The sequence below is a fragment of the Heptranchias perlo genome, chromosome 21 (assembly GCF_035084215.1).
Source record: "Heptranchias perlo isolate sHepPer1 chromosome 21, sHepPer1.hap1, whole genome shotgun sequence".
In the NCBI taxonomy this organism is placed as follows: domain Eukaryota; kingdom Metazoa; phylum Chordata; class Chondrichthyes; order Hexanchiformes; family Hexanchidae; genus Heptranchias; species Heptranchias perlo.
Genome location: NC_090345.1, coordinates 19,436,304 through 19,451,392, shown reverse-complemented (window position 1 = coordinate 19,451,392; position 15,089 = coordinate 19,436,304). Strand labels below are relative to the sequence as shown.

Here is a 15,089-nt window from a genome sequence, read left to right as displayed (position 1 = left end):
GGAAGAATGTGTCAAAATGCAAGAGGACATTAATAAACTTGCCGAATGGGCATGTGATTGGTAAATGAATTTCAATATAGAAAAGTGTGAGGTGGTGCATACTGCTTGGATAATAAGAGGTTAAATGGGATAAAGGAGCAAAGGAATCTAGGGGTACAGATACACAAATCACTAAAAGTAGCGACGCAGGCCATAAGAAAGGCAAAACACTGGGGTTCATTTCTAGAGGGATAGAATTGAAAAGCAGAGAAGTTATGTTAAACTTGTATAGAACCCTGGTTAGACTACACAGTCTACTCTACACTGGAGTACAGTGCACAGTTCTGGTCTCCATATTATAGAAATAATATAAAGGCATTGAGGATTCACAAGGATGATACCAGAACAGAGAAGACATATTGATCAGGAAAGGCTGAACAGGCTGGGGCTTTTTTCTCTAGAAAAGAGAAGACTGAGGTCTTTTAGATAATGAAAGAGTTTGATAGGGTAGATGTAGAGAAAATTTTTCCACTTATGGGGGAGTCCAAAGCTAGAGGTCATAAATATAAAATAGTCTAAAAATCCAATAGGGAATTCAGGAGAAACGTCTTTACCCAAAGAGTGATAAGAATGTGGAGTGCTGTACCACAAGGAGTAGTTGAGGCAAATAGCAAAGATGCATTTAAGGGGAAGCTAGATAAGCACGAGAGAGAAAGGAATAGAAGGGTGCGCTGATAGGGTAAGATGATGTGGAGATGCCGGTGATGGACTGGGGTTGACAATTGTAAACAATTTTACAACACCAAGTTATAGTCCAGCAATTTTATTTAACATTTACCTGAGGAAGGAGGAAGTCTCCGAAAGCTTGTGAATTTAAAATAAAATTGCTGGACTATAACTTGGTGTTGTAAAATTGTTTACAAGGGTAAGATGAAGTAGGGAGGCAGGAGGCTCATGTGGAGCATAAATGCCGGCATAGACCTGTTGGGCCGAATGGCCTGCTTTTGTGCTGTTGTTTTGATGTAACTAACTGAATGTAACTATACCAACAATCATATTTAAACTCAGAGAAGCTCTTGTTTATGTTTTATTCTTTTGTGCAATTCTTTTTCTTAGTGCCAAATGATTGTTACCAAGGTAGCGGCTTATCATATAGAGGTCTTGTGAAACAAACTGAACAGGGGAAGAGGTGTTTGTACTGGAGCTCTAACTTACTGCTCAAGGAAGCCATTGGTACTCATATGGAGAATCCCAACAAATACGGCATTGGTGACCACAACTATTGCAGGTATCACAGCTTTAGAACATTGATATACTCAAGGTGGGTTGCACCCATCAAGTTGAGTGATGATAGTTTTTATATTTATAACTTAAACTTAACATAGAATACATACTTTATGTACATTATTATTTAAATAAAAGCATTTGCAGAATAAGGTCACCATTACATGATTACATCCGTTTTAATGCAAGCTGATAGAATGAGACTTTTAGTAGTGTGTAGTTACATAGGGTTATACTTTCCTTTTTTGTCATAAACAGGTTCAATCCCCATTTTTCAATCCATTAACAAAATCAGAGATGAGCGGTTTTGGAAGGCGCAGTTCCTGAGAATGAGATTTCATATGCAGGAACAAAAAAGTCAATTGCAACACAATCATACTAATTATCCCTTAACACTTCTGAAACAATAAATGAGTCAGTTTACCAATATAAATGTCAAAGTTTGTTAATGGAACTGTGGAGTGCACTATATTGCAAAATGGCTCAGCACTAAGTTCAGAAAGCCTACTTTACCCATGACACCCTAAATGGATGTATTCCGTTCTTTTCCTGCTGCAGGTAAATATGAGAGAAACACAGCGAAAGACACAAACTGCATTTAGGTATGAGAGGCAGATAGAGAGGGAGAACGACGCACAGAGTTAGAGAGAGCGATTAGATACAGGAAGACAGATGTGTATAGAAAGAAAAATATATAGGGGGTGAAACTCAACTTGAGCAAGGATGTTAAACGGGCAGTATCGCATGGGCCGTCTGTAATATGCTCTGCTTGATATCCAGTTCTATTGAAGTCATTTGAAGTCTATTGAAGAAGAAGAATTTCTACCCCATAGAGTTAGAAACACAGTCAGAGAGAGGGAGAGAGAGACATACAGTAGGAGACACTGTCATTTTACATCAGGGGGAACACAGCACAACAGATAAGTATTACTGAAAATAGAAAAATTGTCACCCAAAGGGATCTTTGGAGAAAAATGTTCGTACGTTACGCAGTTTGTTTCTACTAAACACTCCTACTAAATAAGTCAATTTATAAGAGGTGGAATCCTTTATCCCCTAACTCAGCCATGCTCATCAGCTCCAAAGCATTCATTCTTACTTGAATCTTTTCTCATGCTACAGTTAGCAATCTATCCTAATGCCCCTCCAGTGCACTATCAAGCTTCTTAAAAATCTCTTCTTCTATTCTACCATGATCCCTGACAGCCCACCTCCACTGCACAGCCCTCACACTTCCACCCGGGGGCTCTGCACTTGGTCAACAACTCTACATATTTCAGAAAGCTTTCTTTCACAAGCCTCCTCTAACCTTGTCTCTCACAGAATGTGAACTCCACTTTGTACACATTCCTCATTCACTCTGAACACAACAGCACATCCGCCATCAGATTGGCGCGAATTATCTGCTTTGTTACCCCAAGGTCTGCTGTGAATTTTCAATGGTCCACAACAACCGACAATACATCTTCCCTTCTCTTCCCTTCTTCATGCCGCTCCTCATCTCTTGCTCCTCCTTCTCAAACTCAATTACAGATTGCTGCAGCATTCCATTCCAGAGGTGAATCTAAATTTATGTTGCAATGTAATGACTGGGGCAATATGCAGTGTGCTCAGCAGGTGTTATTCTAGAATAAAGCCCCACAAGGTAATTACAACAGACAACAACCACTTTTATTCATCTCACCTATTCCACATATAATAGCTGGAGACTGCACGACACCCGCAATCAAGTATATCTTTTGAAAACAATCTTTTAGAAAATCATCACTACACCCTGTTCACTGAAAGCATTGTGTATATATATATATATACATGCAATGCTTGTTTTAAATATAAGTGGCAATGTGCACAGAAAAATTCAACTAAATTATTGCTTTCCAGAAACCCTGATGGTGATGAAAAGCCTTGGTGCTATTTTAAGGAGAAACATGATAAATTAAATTGGGACCATTGTGACATTTCTCCCTGCACTGCAGGTATGTATTATTTGTGTTCATTTTATTTTACAACAGTTAATTTGTTCCATTAGCTATGTAATTCAGAACGGGTAATAGGCCTGCCTTACTGAATAAACAGTAACTACACAGCAATATCACAATGATTGGTATAATTAGTATTTCACTGGGCAAGTGCTGAAGTGCTAAAAGTACAATGCTAACTGCTTTAAATTAGGAGACAGAATTAAATTAAAATCCTTATAAGTTTCCCTTACCAGACCATATATTGAGAGATTGGGGCAATAGTACATCAGAGGATTTTATCAAATCCCTTTAAATTTCGCTCAGAGACATAGCCAGAGCAAAGGAATTTATTTTGCTTCTTTTTACAATAGATAAAGTGCCACATAATAGGCTTGTCAGCAAAATTGAAGCCCATGGAATAAAAGGGGCAGTGGTAGCATGGATACGAAATTGTCTAAGTGACAGGAAACAGAATAGTGGTGAACGGTTGTTTTTCGGACTGGAGGAAGGTATACAATGGCATTCCCCAGGGGTCAGTACTAGGACCACTGCATTTTTGATATATATTAATGACTTGGACTTGGATGTGCAGGGCACAATTTCAAAATTTGCAGATGACACAAAACTTGAAAGTATAGTAAACAGTGAGGAGGATAGCAATAGACTTCAAGAGGACATAGACAGGCTGGTGGAATGGGCAGAGACATGGCAGATGAAATTTAACGCAGAGAAGTGCGAAGTGATACATTTTGGCAGGAAGAACGAGGAGAGGCAATATAAACTAAATGGTACAATTCTAAAGGGGGTGCAGGAACAGAGAGACCTGGGGGTATATGTGCACAAATCCTTCAACATGTCAGGGCAGGTTGAGAAAGCAGTTAAAAAAGCATACGGGATCCTGGACTTTATAAATAGAGGCATAGAGAACAAAAGCAAGGAAGTTATGTTGAACCTTTATAAAACATTAGTTCAGCCACAGGTTCGTCCAATTCTGGGCACTGCACTTTAGGAAGGATGTGAAGGCCTTAGAGAGGGTGCAGAAAAGATTTACTAGAATGGTCCCAGGGTTGAGGGGCTTCAGTTACATGGATAGATTGGAAAAGCCAGGGTTGTTCTCCTTAGAGCAGAAAAGATTGAGAGGCGATTTGATAGAAGTGTTCAAAATCATGAAGAGTTTAGATAAAGTAAATAAAGAGAAACTGTTCCCATTGGCAGAAGGATTGAGAACCAGAGGACACAGATTTAAGATGATTGGCAAAAGAACCAAAAGGTGACATGAGCAAAAACTTTTTTACACAGCGAGTAGTTATGATCTAGAATGCGCTGCCTGAAAGGGTGGTGGAAGCAGATTCAATCATGGCTTTCGAAAAGGATTTGGATAAATACTTGAAGGGAAAAAATTTGCAGGGATATGGGGAAAGGACGGATGAATGGGACTAACTGGATTGCTCTTACAAAGAGCCGGCACAGGCTCGATGGGCCAAATGGCCTCTTTCTGTGCTGAAACCATTCTGTGATTCTATGATTGGCAATAAACAAATTCCTCAGATCTTCAGATTCTCAAAGTGCAATCTGAGGGACTGCCTGCTCTGCCTCCCCGTCAACTGGTAACATTCCATTTGAGTGGAAACCAGCAAACAACCTGCCTTTACACAAGAAGGCATCAAGTTTATACCCTGGTAACTGCATATCCATATCTCTCCTGTTAATCATGTCATAGTTCATGAAAACTAAAGTAAATGACAAGAAATTGTAACAGCAACAACAACTTGCATTCATATCTCAATTACAACAACCTGCTATATGGTCACCAATATTCCTTCAGAATAAACTTATAATCTAATGATGTTTTTAATCTCGCAATCCAGAAATATAGTGATTTTCTTGCTGTTTAATACAAAGCCAGAGCAGACATTTCTGATGTTGTCAATGGGGAAGGTATCCTGTCTGGTATTGTATCTAGTGAGCTATTGAACTATGTAATTTCCTCAGAGAATGCAAATATAGGACTAATACAATTGGATGTATGTTTACATCAAAAACCAAAGTGGTCTGAACTGAGCTAAATTTGGATCTTCCAAAGTAAATCTACGTCAACCTAATTTGGATTACTGCTTTGAACTTGAGACATATCCCTAATATTTGAATCTCTACAATAACTCTCTGTTCCCTTCTGAGAATGGTATCAAATACCACAATTACAAAAAGAAACAACAAAAATTAATTAGTACTAATCTATAGAATGGGTTTTGACTTTGTAATGCTTCTCCATCGTAGTATCTACGACACAACCCCAACGGGAACCTAAGACCAGACCTGTGACTCGGTCAACTGTCCCTACTCCTACCATTGTGCCCTTTGAGTGTGGAGTACCAGAGGTTGCAGTAGTCATGCCCAAAATTTTTGGTGGAAAAAGGACAGTACCAGGAAAATATCCTTGGCAGGTATCTCTACAGCTGAAAAATCGCATTGGACTTAATAAACCAGGACATCTTTGTGGAGGAACATTGATCAGGCCATGTTGGGTTCTCACTGCTGCCCACTGCATTGTCTCACAGTAGGTATAAGCATGTTTACAAGTTGCCTCGAGTTATCTTCTTATTTCAGATAGTCTCTTCTACTGAAGCACATTTCTACATTTTGTAACATATTTATTTTTACATAGAATTTACAGTACAGAAACAGGCCATTCGGCCCAACTGATCTATACTGGTGTTTATGCTCCACACGAGCCTCCTCCCACCCTACTTCATCTAACCCTATCAGCATAACCTTCTATTCCTTTCTCCCTCATGTACTTATCTATCATCCCCTTAATTTATATATATTGCAGTTACCTATATTAGTTACAGTAATCTCTTATAAATGCTCGAGTGAGGACTTTCATTATAAAGTCACGTTAATTTTACAAGTCCGCACTACCTGCTGGGAGCCTCTCCCACGGGCAGCACATATTGGGAGTCCAGGCACTCCCTGCTCATGATTTTCCAGCCATTAATGGTCGGAAAACTTCGGGCAGTGCACGCCTGAATTGATGTCAGTGACTAGAATGGAGTGACATACAAAAGGAAAGTGGTTATTTTAAGTGATGTTCTAAAACATACTATTAGGATTGCTTTGTCCACCTTTATTAATTTCAATAACTTACAAATCAAGTGAAGCACTGGCTTGAAAAGGTGCTAATTTTGGTGCATCACAGTCAGTTATAACGTGCTTAAAGTAATATGTATAGTTTAAGATCTTTATCAAACAGTACTGGAATGGTGACAAGAATGCCAGTTGCTGTATCAGTTTGCTTAAGTCTGTGTTGCTAGGATCTACTGATCAGCTAGCTGGAGCCTGGAGCGACTTAGAGAGTCAGGGGATCACTGGGACAGTAAAAACAGAGAGAAGGAATAGAATGTAGGAAAAATAGTGATATCTAAAAAGCAAAACAAAGTAAAGGCAAAATAGAGAGAAAATTAAAGAGCACTGACAAAGAGACTTTGAGAAGTAGAAAAGGGAAAAACAAGAAAAATACAGTAAAATAGTTCAGCCAGAACCAGTTGGCTCCAGACTTCATCCAAGCTTGAGCTAAGAAGTGGAAGGTAACATGCACCCATATAAGTGATGGGCAATGTTCATCTTGAACAAGGGAAAGCTCAGCCATCACCCCTTGACCTTCAATGGCACCACCTTTGCTGAGTCCGCCACCATTAACATCTTGGGGATCACCACTGACAGAAGCTTAACTGCAGCAGCCATATTAGCAACATAGCTACAAGAGCAGGATAGAGGCTGGGTATTCTGTGACAAATAGCTCATCTCCAGACCCCTTAAAGCCTAACCACCATATACAAGGCTCAAGGAAAGAGTGTGATGGAATACTTACCACTAGCCTAGATAAGTGGATCTGCAACAACACTCAGGTGCTCAACACCATCCAGGATAGAGCAATTCGCCTGATTGGTGTCCCTGACACCAGGTTCAATATCCAGCCCTTCTATTGCCGGCATACTGTGGCTGCAATATGTACAATTTACAGCACCTCCCTCCCATTATGACATCTACCGCCAAGAAGAACAAGAGTAACAATGTTGTGGGAACACCATCACCTCCAAGTTCCCCTCCAAGTCACACACTATCCTGACTTGGACATTTACTCCTCTTCCTTCATCATTGCTTGATCAATATCCTGGAACTTCATACTTAACAGCATCATGGGAGCACTATCACCACAAGGACTGTAGCAGTTCAAGGAGAAGGCAACATCACCACCTTCTTAGGTAATTCCTCCCAACACACCACCTTGTCGTGGCGGGGTCAGATGGAGGATCAACCCATGACCCCCCCCCCCCAGTCTAAACAGGGTGGAATTCCGGTGGAATCATATTCCTGGCCCATCGAGGGCAGAAATCAGACTTACAACTTTCCCAACCCCAGAACTTCAGAGGAATGGAGTGTAAATCAAGTTTCTAGACCGGAATTGTATCTGAAATGAAGTGGGTGATATTGTCTCCTTTAGGGAGTCTCACTCCTCTTTGCTCTAGTTTCAGGTAGGTCCCTGATTCTAGATTCCTGCTTCATTAACACAGCAGGATAAATTGTGGGGCCATTCACATACCCATGGCACATGACAAAATCATGGACGCACTGCCCCTGACTTTCCACCCATTCATTTTAATGCATTGCTTCACACAATTTAAAAACTGCTTCACACCAACATACAGATATACAGTATGAATGCATTCACAGAGGAAAAAAAAAGTAAAACCAGAGAGATGGAGTGAAAGGGATGGACAGAGGAAAACGTAGAAGGAGAAGGTAAGGGATGAAATAATAAGATCTTTTTGGTTGTTACCGAGAGACAAATATTGGATCCTATTTTCCTTTTTCCTTGAATAACAGGTTAAAATTTTTTTTTGAGATTTATGGGCCGCTAACAAAATTGTGGCAATGTTTCAAAATGTGTGCCTCCTGAGAATGCAATTTTTTTTAATGGTAATGAAAACTAACAAAACATCAGCAACTCTTCTCAAGCATCAGCAACTCTTCTCAAGCATTTAACTGAAATAAAAATCAAAAAGCTCATTAAGCCAGCTGTGAAGTATACAATTTATCCACAAGGTCCTAAAAGTGCTCAGACCCATCGTTGCAGTCCTGCTTTTCATGCTCAAGAATCACTTCGAGTGCAATAAGCCTTTGTAATATTAAGTTATTTGAAAGCCAGCCAAACCCTTGATATAACATGGGATCATTATAGCTGAGAACCTGCTGCACTCCTGCCCGACTTACAGCACTAGTGCGTCAAAAGGCCCGTTGAAAGTCAGGACCTTATCACTAGTCCCTAGGTGTATGGGCCTGGATTTTCCTCTTCCTGCACTGTAACCCCATCTTATTTTCCTGGAACAAGTCTAATTTCTTATTCTGGGTGGGTATGGAGCTGGCTTACTGCCACCGAGATGCAGTGCCTAAAATGCAGCTGCTTAAAGGGGCAGGCGACTTGATAAAACCATTATCACAAAGACAGTAGCAGGGATATTCAAGAATGTGGGAAGGAGGAGCCTTGGGGGTTTCAGCTGTGGTAAGAGCCCCCAGGCGCTATGGATGTCCTACTGGCAGAAATAAGAAGAAGATGGAAATGTCTCCTCGGCAGATAGGACAGAAAGCTATGGAAGAGGGTAGGACAAGCATTATGGAGTGAAATGGCTCAGGCACGAAGTGCCTCTTCCACCATTCCATGCACAGTCATGTAGTGCTGGAAAAGGTTTAATGGCCACACAAAGTTGACCAAGATAAGTGAAGGTGCAAGTACCCAGGCACATCCTAAATAATGGTAGTAGCATGACTCACCTCCATACCCACCATGTCCTCACAGTGTATATCAAGGCACTTCATGACCAGCACACACATTCCTTCTCCATCGTACCACTGTGCCTTCTCCCAATCCCTGAGACCAAGGGTGGTAGTATGAGGATCAAATGGCAGGTTATTGCTGATAGCCTGCACCTGAAAGCATGATCATCTGGAATGGATAGAGACACCTAGGTGAAATTCAATGTTATGCCAACCATGTACCTTTCTCACTCTGTATATTCCTTGTGAAGGAAAGGGTTGCCCACAATTATCGACAACTAACAGCCACAAGGTATGAATGGCTACACTGTGACTTCTAAATCCACTTGAGGAGGAAGCTCTTCAACTCTTCGGGAGACATGCCGGAGAGATGCTGGGAGATGAGAAAGTAGGTAATGAGCTGCCAGGAACAGGTTGATATTGGCAGGGATCGTTTACAGTTCAGCAAGTAGTTACAGCGTCCAGACATTCAACGTTATAAGATTTTGCACTGCTGTTATATTTTCACAGTCAATTGTGAGAGTCCCCATTCCCAAAGTCTTCCCTTTTTAACACCCCCCCCCCCCCCAGGTGAAGCTCACCAAGAAGCTCATGGTTGTATTGAAAAGCAGTCTGCCATTTCTACATCAGTAACTCATACACCTGCCTCATTAACTCCATCACTGCATCTTATTTAGTCAAGGTACCAGCCCAGATATATGCAGTTTTCTTAGCAAGCCAGAATGAACATCCCAGGGTGACACACGGAGCAACAGTGAACAGAAAGAGCTGGGAGTGGAAGATAAAGAGCCAGTCATGGCTAACGGGTAAAGAAACGAATGCTGAAGAACCTAGGGATCCTGATATCAGGCATTAAAAAAAAATGATGCAAGAGCATCAATCTCATGTGCAGGTAGTGGGGACAGTTTTCATGAATGTGCTGCAGATGGTGGATGAGTTGGAGTAATCCGCACCCCGCATCTCCAACACAATGACGGAAGTTTGCAAGGCCATGCAGACCATCCTAGAGCATATAGCAGTCGAAGAGAGATCTGTAGCTAAAAGGCTCCATGAGGAGGATCTAAGGACAAGAGCAGCAGGCACATGGGAACAACACCACCTGCACGTTCCCCTCTAAGTCACACACCATCCCGACTTGGAAATATGTCGCCGTTCCTTCATCGTCGCTGGGTCAAAATCCTGGAACTCCCTTCCTAATAGCACTGTGGGAGAACCATCACCACATGGACTGCAGCGGTTCAAGAAGGTGGCTCACCACCACCTTCTCAAGGGCAATTAGGGATGGGCAATAAATGCCAGCCTCGCCAGCGATGCCCACATCCCATGAACGAATAAAAAAAAATACAACTGCTTCCACTGATGTCTTGCAAGACAATCTTAATAGCACCATTGCTCAGGGCTTCCAAGACGTAATTGGAACTATCCTGTCTGTTTCTTCACTGATCATTAGCCCAGGAGTGGTAACTCAAGATGCTGCTGTCTCTCAGGATAGTAACATTGTGCTTCCTTTTTTTCTGGCCCCCTCTGATGCCAATAGATGAGGGAGTTTTGTGCCAGGACCACGCCACATTTGTTAGTGCAAGAAAGATGTCGATGGAAACTGGTCCTTCTAGGGCTTCAGCATAACAAGGCTGCAAACGTGGTCAGCAGGTGGCATAACTCCCCATTTGTCTTCGGTGGGAAGCGCAGCCTTCTCACACACTGTCTGAGAAATCCACGTATAAACTCCTTCTCTGGAGATATATTCTCTGGAGGTGGTATGTATTGGTACGATTTTGACTGTATCACTGATCCTGGACTCTTTTAGCTTCCATCATCTCCTCCTCCATATCCTCATATTTTTCCTCAAAACAGAGTAACAAAGAATTTATAAAAGGAAATCCACAGCTTCCCAAAACTACCCACTAAAATGTGGTAAATAAACTTTACTGACTAAGATCATATAATTGGCTCTATAAACTTTAGTCTGTTTCAGTCTTGAACTGACCTGCAGTCTCCAAACAATGCTTCAGCAACAGCCTCCATCATCCTTTCCCAACTGGGACATCATAATGCTCCTGAAAATGCCACCTTTGTAGTGGCGTGTGGGATTAGGGATGGGTCAGCAGGAAAATGACTGGGAAAACAAAACCATACCCACTTGTCAGCATTTACACCCTTCGGCCTTCCACGTTTGGAAATCAGCAACCAGAAAGCTCTGAATGCTGAAATTGTCCGAGATTGGGGAATAATTGTAGAATCTTAACCAGCCTCCAAGTCTTCAGCTTGCCTCTGAGACTCCTCGGACCCACCAGTGCATAGCCCAGGTGTTGAAGACTCTCTGTGAAGAAGAACCTCCTAATATCAGTCCTAAAGGTTCCATTTACTAGTGTAACCTGTGTCCCCTTGTCCTACTCCCACAGTTTAATTTAAAGTAATATTCCAGATTAACCTTTTCCATGCCATTTACTATCTTATATACCTCTATAAGATCAACTCTCAGACACCTCCTCTCCAAGCTGAAAGGCCTACATCTCTCCAGTCTTTGCTCATAACTCTGACCGCTAACATTAAGGATCAGCCTTGTGGATCTTCTCTGCCTCCAGCACTTTAGTATCTCCCTTTTTTCGAAGTCACCAAAACTGGATGCAGTACTCTTGCTGCGGTCTGACGAGAGCACTGTACGGTTTGATCACTATTGCCTCAAATTAGAAACAATTTTACAACACCAAGTTATAGTCCAGCAATTTTATTTTAAATTCACAAGCTTTCGGAGGCTACCTCCTTCCTCAGGTGAATGATGTGGAAATGAAATCCTCGAAATTAAGTCGCATTTATAATTCACAGAACAATGCTTGGTGATAACAGACAGTTTTTTCAACTGCCCGTTGCCAAGGCAATCAGTGTGCAGACAGACAGGTGTTACCTGCCAGGTCTCAGAATATACAAATCACCAAAAAAAACAACAAACAAAAAAAAACAGAGATAGAGAGGTAGAAACATAGAAAAGACAGCAACTGACCCATTATATTAAAAACAGATAACATTTGTTCGCTGGTGGGGTAACGTGTAGCGTGACATGAACCCAAGATCCCGGTTGAGGCCGTCCTCATGGGTGCGGAACTTGGCTATCAATTTCTGCTCGATGATTTTGCGTTGTCGTGTGTCTCGAAGGCCGCCTTGGAGTACGCTTACCCGAAGGTCGGTGGATGAATGTCCTTGACTGCTGAAGTGTTCCCCGACTGGGAGGGAACCCTCCTGTTTGGCGATTGTTGCGCGGTGTCCGTTCATCCGTTGTCGCAGTGTCTGCATGGTCAAATTAGAAGGAAGAAAGAACTCTTTCTGTTTGTCTCTCTATGTCTTTATCCATCTTTCTTTCCCTCTATCTCATAGTTATGATGTGGAGATGCCGGTGATGGACTGGGGTTGACAATTGTAAACAATTTTACAACACCAAGTTATAGTCCAACAAATTTATTTTTAATTCCACAAGCTTTCGGAATTAAAAATAAAATTGTTTACAATTATCTCATAGTTGTTAGCAATTAGAACCTCCGTCTTGCAGCTGAAAGTATTTAGCAATTACCTTTTCCAGCTGTGAGCAAAACACAGGTGAGATAATTAGTTGACTTCAAAATTCAATGGGTTCTTTGCTTTTGAAAATTGAACCAGCATTAGTCTGAAGAAAGACAATGGGGGTAATTTTCACCTTCACCACTTAGGTGGTAAACTGGTGAAATGGATCAGCTATCCATTTTAGAACCCACCCAATTTTCATTTCCGTGTTGAATTTTTAAATTTTGTTTAAACCCTTAATTTGGACATGAAAATAGCAGAAAAAAAATTGGTGGTGAAAATTTTATCAGAAAGCATTTTGTGTAATTTATGGGAAAAAGATATTGATGCTGTGGTTGTTCTGTCCCCTTCTGATGCCAGCATAGTGGGATTTCAGAATCCCAATTGTCTGCTCAATGATGATGAGCGTAGTTCCTAGCGCTTTGTGGTATCTATTGTATGCAGTCGGCCTAGGTTGTTGGTGTGAGGTCCTCAGCAATGATTGCAAGCTTGTGATTTCAAATAAAGCTGTTGGACTATAACCTGGTGTTGTACGACTCCTTACATTTGTCCACCCCAGTCCATCACCGGCATCTCCACATCATGGCTACTATCGACACCACAAACTGCCGGCTCAAAGTGGAGAGGATCTCCAAGAAGATCGCGCATATCGACACAGACATCAAGTTTCTACAGAGCTGCAAGAAAGCAGACAAGATCCCGAAAGGACTACAGATCACGAACCCACTCAAGTCGACATACAACACAGACTACGCTGAGAGACTCTGCCGTCGTACCTCTCGCACACTCCGCAACCATCTCGTACACCAGCTTGACAGCAGACGCCGCAACCTCGAAACCAAGATAGAGTCCATACTCTCAACCTGTGCTCAGGACACAGCAGACCAGCTACGAGACACCGCCAGACAGACGAGGCAACGGAACTATGCTGCCTACATGCAAACCAAGAGCAAGAAGCTTGAGAAACTCAGCATCACCACCAGCAGCAACCAAGCCCCCCCCCCCCCCCCACCCCCGGTACCACGGTTGCAACCACAGGGAAGTCCATCGTCAACTTGTCCGACCACACCTTTCAACCAGACGAAATCGAAGTTCTCAGCCGAGGGCTCAATTTTTGCCCCACCACCAAAATGGACCCCATCGGTCTCGCGGCGGACACAGAGGAATTCATCAGGAGAATGAGGCTTCGGGAATTCTTCCACAAACCCCAAGATGTCAGCAGCGAACCCAATGAGGCAATCAACGATCTCCGTGGAACAGCAGACAGAGGGATCCGCGGTACAGCAACCGAAGAAGAAAGAGTCAAATTGGACCCCTCTGGAGGGTCGCTGCCCTAAGCTTGACATGTATGCTCAAGCTGTCAGGAGATGCGTCAACACCAGATTCATCAGCCGCACTCACAAGACAGTCCAGAATGTCACCCGAGCACAACGCAACGCCATCGACGCTCTTGAGACCAACCGCAACATTGTCATCAAACCAGCCGACAAAGGAGGAGCCATCGTCATACAGAACAGAATGGACTATTGCAAAGAAGCATACCGACAACTGGACAACCAGGAACACTACAGATGGTTACCCGCAGATCCGACCAAAGAACACACCCACCAGCTCAACAAACTGATCAAGACCTTCGATCCAGACCTTCAAAGCATCCTACGCGCTCTCATCCCACGTACTCCCCGCGTGGGAGACTTCTACTGCCTCTCAAAGATACACAAAGCCAACACACCCGGACGTCCTATCCTATCAGGCAACGGAACCCTGTGTGAGATCCTCTCTGGATACTTCGAGGGCATCCTGAAATCCATCGTACAGGGAACCCCCAGCTTCTGTCGTGACACTACAGACTTCCTACAAAAACTCAGCACCCACGGACCAGTTGAACCAGGAACACTGCTCACCACGATGGACGTCTCGGCACTCTACACCAGTATCCCCCACGATGATGGCATCGCTGCGACAGCCTCAGTACTCAACACCAACAACAGCCAATCTCCAGACGCCATCCTACAACTCATCTGCTTCATCCTGGATCACAATGTCTTCACCTTCGACAAACCAGTTCTTTACCCAAACACACGGAACAGCCATGGGGACCAAATTCGCACCCCAATACGCCAACATTTTGATGCACAAGTTCGAGCACGACTTCTTCACTGCACAGGACCTCCAACCAACGCTATACACCAGATATATCGACGACATTTTCTTCCTATGGACCCACGGCGAAGAATCACTGAAGAGACTACACAATAACATCAACAAGTTCCATCCCAACATCAAACTCACCATGGACTACTCCTCAGAATCGGTTTCATTCTTGGACACACGAATCTCCATCAAAGACGGGCACCTCAGCACCTCACTCTACTGCAAGCCCACGGACAACCTCACGATGCTCCACTTCTCCAGCTTCCACCCTAACCACGTCAAAGAGGCCATCCCCTATGGACAGGCCCTGCGAATACACAG

The 15,089-nt window shown here is 42.8% G+C and overlaps 1 protein-coding gene across 1 annotated transcript in view; it reads left to right on the top strand.

Moving 5' to 3' along the window:
* Positions 1 to 15,089, top strand: part of habp2 (hyaluronan binding protein 2) — a 92,528-nt gene that overhangs the window by 27,303 nt on the left and 50,136 nt on the right. Inside the window, exons 7-9 of the mRNA XM_068002808.1 lie at positions 1,096 to 1,267; positions 3,145 to 3,239; positions 5,502 to 5,781. Coding sequence (XP_067858909.1) covers positions 1,096 to 1,267; positions 3,145 to 3,239; positions 5,502 to 5,781 — 547 coding nt within the window. The remainder of the gene's footprint in view (positions 1 to 1,095; positions 1,268 to 3,144; positions 3,240 to 5,501; positions 5,782 to 15,089) is intronic.